Consider the following 12,549-nt stretch of genomic DNA (forward strand, 5'->3'; position numbering starts at 1 on the left):
AGTGCAAGCTCATCTTCCCACAGAGCACAGGATGCACACTGCATAGTCTGGTCATCTTCATTTTAAGACTTGAGGAAAAACAATCCTATACTTTTCTTAAAAAAAAAAAAAAAAAAAAAAAAAACAGCATAATGGCTCAATTGGCTGATCCTGTACCTGCAAACACCAACATCCCACATGGTCACCGGTTCATGTCCTGACTGCTCCACTTCTCTTCCAGCTCCTTGCTTGTAGCCTGAAAAGTACTAGAGAATGGCCCAACACCTCCCTGCACCCTCATGGGAGACCCGGAAGAAGCTCCTGGCTCCTGGCTTCAGATCAGCTCACCTCTGGCCATTGTGGCCATCTGGGGAGCGAACCAGCAGAGATGGACTATCTTTCTGGCTCTTCTGTCTGTAAGTCTGCCTTCCTAATAAAAATAAGTGTTAAAAAAAAAAAAAACAACCAGATGCTTCAAACACCACTGCTCTTCCTCCTCGCCTTCTTCATGCTGCCCAAATCCACCAGTGTGCCCAGCTGTGGGAATGTGCTTTTCTCATCAGTGCCATAGAGCCCCTCAGCCAGGCGGCCGGGGTGCCCATGTCCCCACTGCAGTGCCTGGCTGGGTCACTGCATCCTCTCCTCATCCCAGCCTCCCGCACGTGCCAACCTTGGGAGGCAGCAGGTGGTGGTGCAGGCCGCTGGATTCTTGTGTGTCATGGAAGAAACTTGAATTGAGTTTTCAGCTCCCAGCTGGCCCGATCCCCTCAGCTCCCAGCTTCTCCCAGGCCTGGCCCGATGCCCTCCAATCGCAGCGTCTGGAGAGTGAGCCAAGAGATGAGTCCTATCTAGCTGTTGCTTGATCCACCCTCTTGCCTACACAGTTATCTGTCTGCAAGTTTGCCTCTCAAATGAAGAAAGGGGTAGCTAAATATTAAACCCAGAGAAGGAGAGGAAAGAGAAGATATCCATTTCTCTTTTTAATAGATTTATTTACTTACTTATCTAGAAGGCAGAAGTAGAGGGGAGAGAGATGGTTATCCATCCATTGATTCACTCCCCCAGTGGTCACAAAGGCCAAGGCTAAGCCAGGAGCTTCAGCCACGTCTCTGCGGGGTTGGGGGTCACCGCTGGGTGGTCGTGCCTTTGACTCGAGGAACATGTGCAGAAGAGTCCAATCTACACAAATCCGTCAGCACCTCGGGGTGAGTTTGGGGAGTCTGCAGTCGTGTGTGACTCAACTGGGTTCGAAGCATTGTGTAGGCCTTCGAGAGAGAATTTAAAAGCAAATACAGGGCGCATCGTGGTTCCACATCTGAGTCTAGGTCCAAAAGAAACGAAAGCTGATGCCCGCGCGTGCCGCGGTGTTGTGGCCCAGACAGTAACACCCCAATGTACGATGCTTGAGCTTGCTGAGGACTTTGAACCGAGGAGCCTGGGAGGCCCAAGGCTGTCTGACCTTGTCCTATCCCCTTGCCTCCTTACCCCATTCCTCCTCCGGGGAGCCAGCCATAAAGACATTCTGCAACCTACCACCCTCCTTCCTAAGACGCCCCGCCCCACACCTGGGGGCTTCTGGGTCACTGCCACTTGGAGGTGCTGGGAAGAATCTGGACAGACAGACCCTGCTGGGTTCCCCTCCGTCCACCTCCATCGGGTTGCTGCCTTTGGATCAGCCAGTTTTTCACTCCCACAATACAAAATACCCAAGAAGAGCTGCCCACAAAGGGAGAAGGGTCACTGGGGTGGGTTTGGAGGTTCCCAGGGTCCCAGGGACCTGGTGAGGGTGGAGGCTGGACATGGAGGGGTGATCACAGGGAGCCAGGCGGGAAGCACACTCCGCACCAACCCGTGGCGATATAGTCTCCCCATTGCCGGCCACCTAAGCCTAGCCCATCACCTCCCGGGACCGAGACCCAGACACCATAACCGGATTATGTCTCATCTTTGATGCGCTCACGTACGACTCGAGCCGTCAAACCTTAAACTTGAGAGACTCTAGGGACAATGCAACCTGCTGTTCAAACTACAGCCCCCTTTCTGTCCAAGCACATTTCTACGCAGCTTTTCTCTCTGTTCAACAGACACATGAAAGCACACAGCTTCTCCTGGGTTTTTCTTTGCTTTATTTTTATTTATTTTTCATTTGAAAGGAGCATACAGATAGAGAAAGAGAGAGAGAATCTCCCATTCCTGGTTCATCGCACAAATGACTGCAACAGCCAGAGCTGGGCCAATCCAAAGTCAGAAACCAGGAGTTTCCAAGCAGGTGCAGGTCCCAAGGCTTTGGGCTGTCCTCGACTGCTTCCCCAGGCCGCAGGCAGGAAGCTGGGTGGCAAGTGGGGCAGCTGGGACTGGCACTCACATGAAATGCTGTCATTGCAGGGGTACTTAGCCTACTACAGCACAGCACTGTCCCTGCGTCTTCATTTCTAGAGGCTCGCAGATCACGTGACACTTTGATTAAATACATGCATATGTTTTTCCCTTGTTCACCTGTCTTTGGCTATAGGAGGGTTGGGGTGACCCTTCTGATGGGGGAGGACATGTGTCAGACTGTTGGACCCTACACAGCACCATTCAGCTTCCAGGTATCTGTCCATCTGTGGGTGCACAAGTGCCCTCACCCAGAGGAAATACACACACCAGCAACAGAGTATTAGCCAGCCTTAAAAAGAGTAACACACACTACACAGGGGTAGACCGTGAAGACATTATGCTAAGCAAAATAAGCCAGTTGCCAAAAGAACTATGATAGGAACCACTTGTGGCAGTCAAAGGCAGGCAGAAGGTATGTTGGCAGCCGGGGGCTGGGAGGGAAGCCGAACTGAAAAGTTTCTGTGTAAGAGCTTCATACCATGGTGATCATAGAAGAGCAACGTGTGGTACGTAAGGCCACCCAACAGTGCATTGAGAATGCCAAGGATGCTAGCGTTTCATGCTATATGCATTTCATCACAAACCAAATGAATTAACTTTAATGCATACACAGTCCCACTCATAGCAACACCCAGAGCTGTCACAACTTCTCCTAGCCTCTCACTCCGTGTAGGGGACAACAGGAAATATGGTCTGAATACACAAGGAAAGGAAATTATCGTTTCCCGCCCCCATGTCCTCTGCACTGTTTATGTAAAAATATTCTGCCTTCTCCAGTGTTTGGGCTCTCAGTAGCCTCCTCCTGGCAGGACCGGAAACCCTCAGGGCTGACATCTTTACTCTTTGTTCCTAAGCAACACAGAAAGTCAACCCACGAAACAGGATTTTCAATTCAAGGCAGTGTGACAAGAAACAGATTCTGCATTGGACTTCATCCCAACATCACTTCTCCAGCAGGGCCTCAGTTTATAAAGCATTGGCCTGTTTCTTTTGTTTGTTTGAGCAAGAAAATTAGAGAGGAGAGACAGAGAGAAACTTTCCATCTGTGGCTTCACCACTCAAACGCCCACAACAGACTGAGGCCGGCTGAAGTGAGGAGCCAGGAGCTTCTTCTAGGTCTCCCACGTGGGTGCAGGGCCCCAAGCAGGGCCATCTCCCACTGCTTCCCTAGGCACACTAGCAGCAGAAGTGGAAGAGCCAGGACTGAAACTGGTTCCTGTATGGGATGGAGGTCACCACAGTGCAGACCCCTGGAGAGCACTTTAAAGATGAATTTTGTTTATTTGCTCAAGAGAGAGACAGACCAAGGGCTCCCCTCTGTTGATTCACTCCCCACGCGCCCAGAGCTGTGGCCCCTGAGAGACAACTCAATCAGGCCTCCCGGCTGGGCTTCCAGCACCTAGAGCCTGGCACCACTGTTCCTTCTGTCTCTGCCAGCCTTCCGTTACAGCAAGCTGGAGGAAGCAGACAGAGCAGGTGTCAAATCTGGGTGCTAGAATGCCGGGCATTCTAACCTGCAGCTTCCATCCCTAACCCCAGAAACACCCCCTCAACATCCTTCATAACTGTATTGTCTCAGCGGCCGATTCCATTTTGTAACTTTTATCAAGTTCAAATTTTGTTCTCAGAATATGATATCATTACTCCAAGTTATTAAAAACTCCAAAGTTATTTGTGTTAACTGCAGAACAGGCGCCCAGAAGCTGCCTAACCAACCGCCCTGTGTTTAGATAGGCTTTGAAAACGTTCTAAGTGAAGCTCAGGGATAAAACACATTTTTCTTACAGATGCACAACTTCCTGGGAAGGCTAGCCTGTTGGACATGGCCCTCGATCACCTGAAAGACGCCCAGGTACCCACAGGCACAGCTGGGTACCCAGCTTGTCCCCCAGTCCTGCCGGCACAGGACGGTTAGAAATGCCCTTTACTATCTAAAGGGGGGAGGGCTTTACGAGTCTTCAACTTCTTCCACTCCTCCGTTCTATTTTCCCAATCCTTTGAGTCCCATTGCCTTGGTACCATTGCACAAGCCCTTTAGGATGCCTGTTGTCAAAATCTCAAGAAAAAAAAAAAAAGCGGACGACATTTGATTGCTGTAATCTGCTCATTGAAATCCTGTCCAGTAAGGTGAACTGTCAGTTTGCAAGGTGCAAGGGTGGCTGGGCATGCGTCCCGAGGCAGCAAGACCCCATTCCAGCGAGGAGACCTGGAAGCCAAGGGTACCCTCCAGATGCCCCAAGGCAGGCTCCACCGCGCCCGCACGCGTTCCCCCGGCGCCCAGCTCTCGGGGGCCGCGCACGTAGGCACTTTCTAAGCCCGCCCCCGGCTCACTCAGTCAGCGAGCCCCTCTGAGAACCGCGTCTCCGATGCGTCCCCTTCCCGCTCCGCGATCCGTGCAGCCGGACACCTGGAAGCGGAGACCGTCCTCTATGCGCCTTGGTGTGTGGGAGCCCGCGGGGCTCTAAACTCGCTTCATGATTCTCCAAGGAATCTAACCGGGGCTGCGGGGTGGGCGCCCCGACCCTAAGGCCGGCCTGAGGGACAGCGCCGTCGGAAACGCCCCCCTTCCCTGGCCTTCCCTGCGGCCTCCAGTGTCACTTCCCGCCGTCCCCTCCCCGCACTTCCTCGCCCTGGCCCCGGCACACCCCTCTCCCACCGGGTTTTCCTTTGTCCGCGTTGCGCACCCTTGCCCCGGACTTCCCGAGTCCTCTCCTGGACTTGCCTTGTCTCCGCCCCGAAGTCCCGAAGCGCCCTGTCCTCCGGCTTTCCAGGTCCCCTCCCCGCTCCGCCCCGTTTTTAAAACCTGGCGCCGAGCGCGCGGGAAGGTGAGCGCCTGGCAGTGCCGGGCAGCCGCTGGAGCGCGCTGCAGCTTCTCCGGCAACATGAGACCCGAGGCGGCGGCTGGAGCCCCGGAGGCGCGGGGACAAGGCTGTCACTGCCCCGAGGATGGTTCCCCGAGGTCACCGCCACCGCGCGGGTCCGAGAGGTGAGGGTGTCCCCGCGGTGACCCGGTGGGGCGCAAGGGGAGAAGCGCGCACCGGGAGCGCAACCAGCGCCGCGGAGCCCGACGGCAACGTCTGGCTAGCTGGTTAGCTAGACATAGCGGTGCACAGGGTCCTCTGCCCGCGACGCGTTCGGTGCTGGGAAGAGCACGGAGGTGCACCGGACTTATCTAGCCAGGAAATGGGCCCGCGCCTTCTGTTTCTGGAAGATCTGAAATTGCCCCACCCCCCACCCCCAAGGCTGGGAAGCAGAAATCTCATAAGCCATCGGCTTCGAGTTCCCTGCTGGTTGTGGCGGAGGTGACTCTCTCTCCGCAGCGCCTGAGTCAGGACAGAGAACTGCCCCCTGCCCACGGCAGGGCAACAGCAGTCAGGGCGCTGAGTTAGGCACAGACCTGAGAACCGGAGGAGACTTCTGGCGGTGCCCCGTGTGACATCAGATAGAACAGTGACCCCGGGATGCCATTTCACGAGCTAGGTGACCTGCCTGCCCTTCACTCTGCCCTGTACTCCTTACAGCCCCACACCGTGGAGACCGTGGACGGCGACGCCCGGAGATACCCAGCTGGCCGCCGCAACGGGGAGCCCGGGCAGGGTAAGTGAGCTCCCTGCAGGGGCCAGGCCACCCCTCCCTTGCAGTGAGGGAAGGCGGGCGCCCCTCTCCTCTGGCTACCTGACCCTCAGTATGGAGACTTGGAATCTGGGAGCTGCAATCCCTGGCGAGCCTGGTGGCCGCTGGACCCCAGTCACCGGCAAATCGCTTTCCTGGTGGCTGTGCCTTTCTTGAAAAGTTAAGCCAACCAGGGCATGACCAATCTCCTGGGAGTCCACCGGGATTTTTTTTTTCCCCTGGTGGGGGCTACTTCCGCACTAATCCGCCTAGGAGAGGAGAGAGGCTGCCCCTCGCCTGCCTGCCCCCCACACTGGAGGGAAGCTGAGTGCGCTCTTGACGCTGGGCAAACAGGGGCAGCGCCGGGCTAGGTGCCCACGGCGTGCCCCCGCCCACCCGCCGTCGGGCCCCTCTGGAGCACTGTGGACTCGGGCAGCAGACCCTGCGAGGAGGCGGCTGGTGTTGTCTGAGCAAATACACTTTAGCCGGGCTCTGTCGGGGAGATGAATGACCCGGACCCCTCTGTGTTCCTGCCTGAGTAGCCGGGTTGCTTCCTGCTTCAACCGAGTGAACACTGGCTTTGCATGAGTTTGCCTTTCCTTTGTTTCCTTTCAAAAATATGAAAGGATGGTTTTCAACACACTGAGGAGTTCATCTGGCGAGGAAGGACCCTGCCTTGAAGCCGCAGAACTCAGGTGGCACGAGGCTTAGTGCGTGGCTTGCAGTAGGATAAGAGAAAGAATAGCACAGGACAGCGGGCCTGCACTGTCCTGTGCCTTGGGATACTTACTTAGGAAAATCTGAATGTTAGAAATGGTGTTTCAATTACCGTAGACAATTTAAGAGTGAAGCAAATGAAATCTATATCAAATGAACAAGAGATGATTTTTTTTTAAGCCCCAAACATTCTTACCTACCACGGCTACATAATTCCTCTTTTACATGCAAACAGAAGCTCTTAGCAAGATTTAAAGTGGATGCAAGAGAGAGAATAAAGATGTTTGCCATTATTCATTTTTCTTTTAATTGACACCTGCTCTGGACGTGAGCCCTGTGGGTGTTTGCAAGAATCCTACATAGCTCCTAATGTTATGCAAGGTGGCTTTGGGGTTTTCCTTCTCTTGTGAGAAAAAAGATGACTTGCTAGTGGATGGCCAGCCTGCCTTGCTGAGGCAAGCCTAAATGGATGCAGGGAGGGTGGGTGTTGCCCGTCCACCAACACAACCCTACTCCCTGTCCAGCTTTTGGGAGAGTCCCGTAATAGAGCAATAGAGCAGACAGCCAGGCTTGGGGAAGAAGCTTCTTGTTCCACAGCGCCCTCTCCTGACCAAGCTGGAGCTCTCCTGGGCTCCAGGGCCCAGTCCCCTAGAGTTCCTCAAGCTGTGAGGGTGACCTAACCCTAACTCAGGAGAAGATCTCCAGGTCCTGTGCCTGAGCTGACCATGCTCGCCTCCTCCTCCTCCATCTGCTCTCCATGGCCACTCCCTGCTCTGTGCGCCTGTGATTTCCTGGAAGGGATCAAGGCCTGGGGTCTTGGGCCAATCCCATCTTCCCAGCTTCTCACACGTGCAGGGTGGTCTTTGCCCAACCAGAGGCTGGTGTAGCGAAGGGAAGGCAACTTTGCTCTTTTTATGACTTCTGCTGTCTGCCTCCCAGGAAAAGCACTCCTGTGTATTCTGGTGAACCCTGCTCCTAGCTGGTTATGTTCCTAATGGTCAGAATCTGAAATTTTGCCAAGTCTTGTTACTATAACAAAATGCCTGAGGTAGGTTACTTATAAATAAAAGATGTGCAAAGCAGCTCACACCTCTGCTCTGAGGCCTGGGGTCTGCCTTTAGTGATGTCCTTGTTGGCTGGGTCCCCGGGCAGCACAGGACACCCCCTGGGGTTGAGACAGTGTAGGTGTGTTCTGGTCTCTTTCTCTCTGTGAAGCCACCAGGATTTAGTCACAGGCTCCACCTTGCTGACTTTATCTCATGTCAACACACAATCCTTCTGGGACAGGTTTGGGCCACCTCCAAACCACAGCCAGACCTCATTTAGCTCTCCTTAACTCATCGCTGGTTTTTTGTTATTGTTGTTTGTTTTTTTAAGATTCTTTACAGAGAGAGAAAGAGAGAGAGATGGTTCTCTATCCCATGGTTCACTTCCCAAATGGCCTCAATGGCCAGAGCTGAGTTCATGTGAATCTGGGTGCCAGGAGCCTCTTCCCAGTCTCCCTCATGGTGGGTAGAATCCAAAGACCTTGGACTGTCATCTTACGCTGTGTTCCCAGACCACAAGCAGGGAGCTGGATTGGAATGGAAATAGTCAGGACTCAAATCTGCCCATATGGGATGCCAGTGACTGCAGGCAGAGGATTAATCTGCCACGTCGCCATGCGGCCCCCAATCACCATGTTTTATACAAATAGAGCTGATGGGACGCAGTGTCCGCAAAGGCTCACTTCATGCCAGTTTGTGCACAGGTGTAGCATACATGTACAAACATACATGCATGTATTACACACACACACCAGGGTCCCCTGCAGGATGGCTTGACGTGGAGATCAACCTCATCCCAGCCCTAAGTCCTCTCTTGTCACACCATAGCAGACTTTGCCCCATATCCCAGCACAAGGGTCCAGCACAAGGACTCCTGAAAGCTTAGGGTTTTGGGGGTCTAGCACCGTAGTCCATTTCGGGTCACCTCAGGATGTCCCCTCCTCCACTTCCCACTAAGGCTAAACCTTCAATAGAGCCTGGAGCTCCAACCGTGACTTCCTGCCCATCAATCCTTCATGCAAACCCATTCGGGGCCGCCTGGCACCCCAGGAGTGTGGGAGATGGGGAGTAACACTCACAGGTGGGTGTCCCCTGCACCCTCCTTGTCACCCTGCTGTGCTATTGGTGTAGATGAGCAGGCTCTCTGCTTGACTCTCATGCTCATTCCTGTTATCCTTTGTACCCAGGGCTCGTGCAGGCTCCCCTCTCCTGGGCTCGTCATCCGCTAGTGGGTGTCCATGAAATGTGCTGGGAATCTGCTTCTCCTTTGCCTGCCCATTGCTCTTAGTGGAGATCACACTCTTTACAAAGTTTTCCTTTTTCAGGACTGGGACCATTGCACAACAGACCAATCCTCTACCTGCAGGTGCCAAGATCCTGTAAGGGTGCTGGCTTTAGTCCCAGCTGTTGTACTTCCCATTCAGCTCCCTGCTCTTGGCCTGAGAAAGCAGCAGAGGATGGCCCAGGTCCTTAGGCACCTGCATCTGCATGCTAGAGCTGGAAGAAGCTCCTGACTCCTGGCTTGAGAGCAGCTCAGCCCCAGCCGTTGTGGCCATTTGGGGAGTCAACCAAGGGATGGACGATCTGTCTCTCTTTCTGTAAATATATAAATCTGCCTTTCAAATAAAAACAAATAAAATCATTAAGAAAAAACTTCTTATTTTCATCTCTTTAAAAGGCAAAGAAGCTACCTCCCACCTGCTGGGCCACTCCCCAAATGCTCACACAAGCTATGAATCACAAACTTCCACCTGGGGCTCCCACATTGGTGGCAGGGACTCAGGTCCTTGAGCTGTGATCTGGTGTTTCTCCGGGTGCACATTAGCAGGCAGCCAGATCAGAAACAGTTACAGGGAGTAGTTGCCCCAAGTGGCAAGAGAACGGCTGCCATCAAATGCCCACCTTTAAGTTCACAAGTCTTCTCTTGCCAGGACAGGTACCTCCAAAGGTGATGCGGATGGCACCCTTGGGCAGGCACCTTGACCTGTCTGTGTCTGTTTTTGCAGCTGGAGCCTGGGGGAGACGGACGACACGCTTTAGGATCCAAGGGGGCCTTCGGGTTCCAACATCCGGTCAGGTAACCTGTGGACACTGAGACATCTGTCAGTTCACTTTCATGCCAGCACAGATCCCCTTTGGTGTCTTCAGCCAAGTGGCCAATAGCGCCATGCTGTTTGGTTTGCACATACCCAGGAGTTGAAGGCTGTCTCCTTGGGTTTCTGGCATCCACCTGTGTGAGTTAGGAATCGCTCGTCTTGTTTGCTTTTGGCCTACGTCTCTGGATATCGCGCCTCGTGTTCAAGTCCACTGCATAGGAACCATCAGTGCACACATGCTTAGAGATGGAGGCTCATTAGTGTTTCTCTCCTGGGATACAAACCAGCCCAGAGTCGACGTGATTAGGACTCCGTAACAAGCCATGGCAGTAGTGGCTCATGTGCAGGATTTCTATCCATCTTCATCTACCTTGCTCTCCTTCCCATCACCCATACTGACCACACCTGTGCCATCACTGCGCCTTGGGGTGTTCTCAGCCAGGTTAGCCTGAAAAACCAGAGATGTTCGTTTGGAGTGATGAATGTCCCTCAGACTGGCTGTGCTGATCTTTCCTGCTTCATGGTGTCCCTCGCAGCTGTGGCTTCCATTCTCCTAGCATGGCTGGGGATGCTTTTAAACATGTGCTCGCCGGTGCAAGCACTTGACCTGATGGGTAAGACACCTGTTGAGAGACCCACACCCCGTTATTCGAGTTCTTGGGTTCAAGTCTTGGCTCTGCTTCAGAGTCCAGCTTCCCATTAGTGCACACCTAGTGAGGCAGTAGCTGATGCTGGTCCCAGGAGTTGAGTCCCTGCCAGCCCATGTGGAAGACCTGGGTGGAGTCCAGGCTCCCCGCTACAGCGTGGCCCAAACCCGTACAATAGCTGTTGGGGGGGCATTTAGAGAGCGAAGCAGTACATGGGCACTCTCCCTGTCTCTCTGCTTCTCCAATAAATTAAAACAGCAGGGGCCTGGCTAGTTCTGCCAGGGACTGGCTCCCAGGTCAGGCTGGGGCATCTGTAGTTTTAGAGGCTCCTGGCTGGTGCTGGGGGGATTACCACCTGCTTGATGCCCTGCAAGGATTCATTTGCTCCCTTGCTCACAGTTCCCCCGGAGGCACCCTGCACCCGCTGCCCCACCGCCCCACTCCAGGGCCTGCCCCACTAACACTCAGGAGGAGGGGAGGGCACTGTCCTGGGTGTTGTAAGATGTTCAGCGGTGACCTGGCCGACCTGGCCTCCATCTGCTGCCGGCTAGTACCTTCCACTTAGTGGTGATGAATAAGAATGTCCCCCGGCATCGCAGCAGCTGTGACTTGTCACGTATTGTTTTCACCCTTTCTGCATCGGTCCTTCCTCCACCTGTGAAGGGGCTGTGGCGTCAGCTTTGCCAATCACAGGGATGCACAAAATCTCTCACGGCTTTGAAAGCACATGGAGAAAAGCCAGGGAGTTTGCAAGCGGTGGGTACTTGCAGGATTTAAAACAAACAAACAAAGAAAACAAAACACAAGGGAGAGAGGAGTAGGTTGTAAGTATTTCCTGTGCCTAAAGCCATCATCTCCAAAGTATCGGAGTTCCAGATTGCACATTTTTAAGTCTTCGCTTCCTTTCCCAAGCTTGTCCTTTCCGTTCTGGCAAAGCAAAGGCCCTGCCCTGTGAGCGTCTCTAGGGCAACCGCTGCTGAGCTGACCTGCTTCCTTGCCAGCACCACAGGGCTTGGAGCAGTGGTGGCCTAGCCCAGCCACCTGTTACCAAGGCAGCAGGGCGCCAGGCCTTCAGCTGCGTCTTGGAGTTCAGGGTCCTTGAGTGTTGTTGGGGAGCGGCTCTTCTCCTTCCTGTGTTTCTAACAGACCAGCTTCAGTCCAAAGAGACAGAGAGAGGAAAGAAGGGAGGGAGGGAGGGAGGGAGAAGGAAGAAGGAAGGAAGGAAGGAAGGAAGGAAGGAAGGAAGGAAGGAAGGAAGGAAGGAAGGAAGGAAAGAACCAACCAAAACCCCTGAAGTCTGTATGTAGTGAGGCAGGTCTGGGAGGAGTGGGGAGGTAGTGGGATTGTTGGCTTGCTGCTAGGGAAAAGTGGAAGGCGACTGCAGACTAACGGGTTGTTTCTGGAATGCCACAGGCTCTACCTCCCCGTTTCCAAGCGCCAGGAGTACCTGCAGAGCTCCGGGGAGAAGGTGCTGGCCAGCTTCCCTGTGCAGGCCACCATTCACTTCTACAACGACGAATCCGACGGGTCTGATGACGAAGGTGACGACCAGGAGCAAGAGGCCGAGGGGCCAGGGAACGCGGCTCCCCAGGCAGAGCCCAGCTGATCCATGGTGGCCCCTGTGGCAGGGGTCAGCTTCCAGCCGGAGACTCCCCCAGAGGCGGGCCCTGCTCTTCAGCCAAGTGAAGGAGCTCCTCTCTCAAAAGCATCTCCCTCCTCCAGACGCCACTGCCACTACTGTGCCAGGACACCGCCTCTGCTGGGTTAGCAGAGACTTGGAGCACCAGGACGCGGAGGAGAGGGCTGCCTCGGGTCAGCTCTCGGCGCCTGGAAGCACTCAGCCTTTTTCCTTTTCTCTCTTGGCCCGATTTCTCAGTGTACCCCGTGTATTCTACATCTTTACCAAAAGATGTTAAACTCGTGGGGGAAGGGGCGTGTCCACGTGGGTTGTGTCCAGGGAAGGCCAACTTTGTTGACCAGATGGCCAGAGAGCCCTGTGGGGACTAGGGACCCAGCTCTGTTTCTCACTGAATACTCCTATTTAGTGATTTCTTTATTATTTTTAACTTGCAT

General features: G+C 54.0%; 1 protein-coding gene across 1 annotated transcript; it reads left to right on the forward strand.

Annotated features, from left to right (window-relative positions):
• Positions 1 to 5,240: 5,240 nt before the first annotated feature.
• RIPPLY3 (ripply transcriptional repressor 3) lies at positions 5,241 to 12,082 on the forward strand. Its single transcript, XM_040980438.1, has 4 exons — positions 5,241 to 5,344; positions 5,880 to 5,955; positions 9,740 to 9,810; positions 11,890 to 12,082. Exons 1-4 carry the CDS (start codon positions 5,241 to 5,243, stop codon positions 12,080 to 12,082), a joined length of 444 nt encoding a protein of 147 aa, XP_040836372.1.
• Positions 12,083 to 12,549: the final 467 nt, after the last annotated feature.

This window comes from Ochotona curzoniae, unplaced genomic scaffold, assembly GCF_017591425.1.
Source record: "Ochotona curzoniae isolate NIBS_2020 unplaced genomic scaffold, NIBS_Ocur_1.0 contig_3498, whole genome shotgun sequence".
NCBI classification, from domain to species: domain Eukaryota; kingdom Metazoa; phylum Chordata; class Mammalia; order Lagomorpha; family Ochotonidae; genus Ochotona; species Ochotona curzoniae.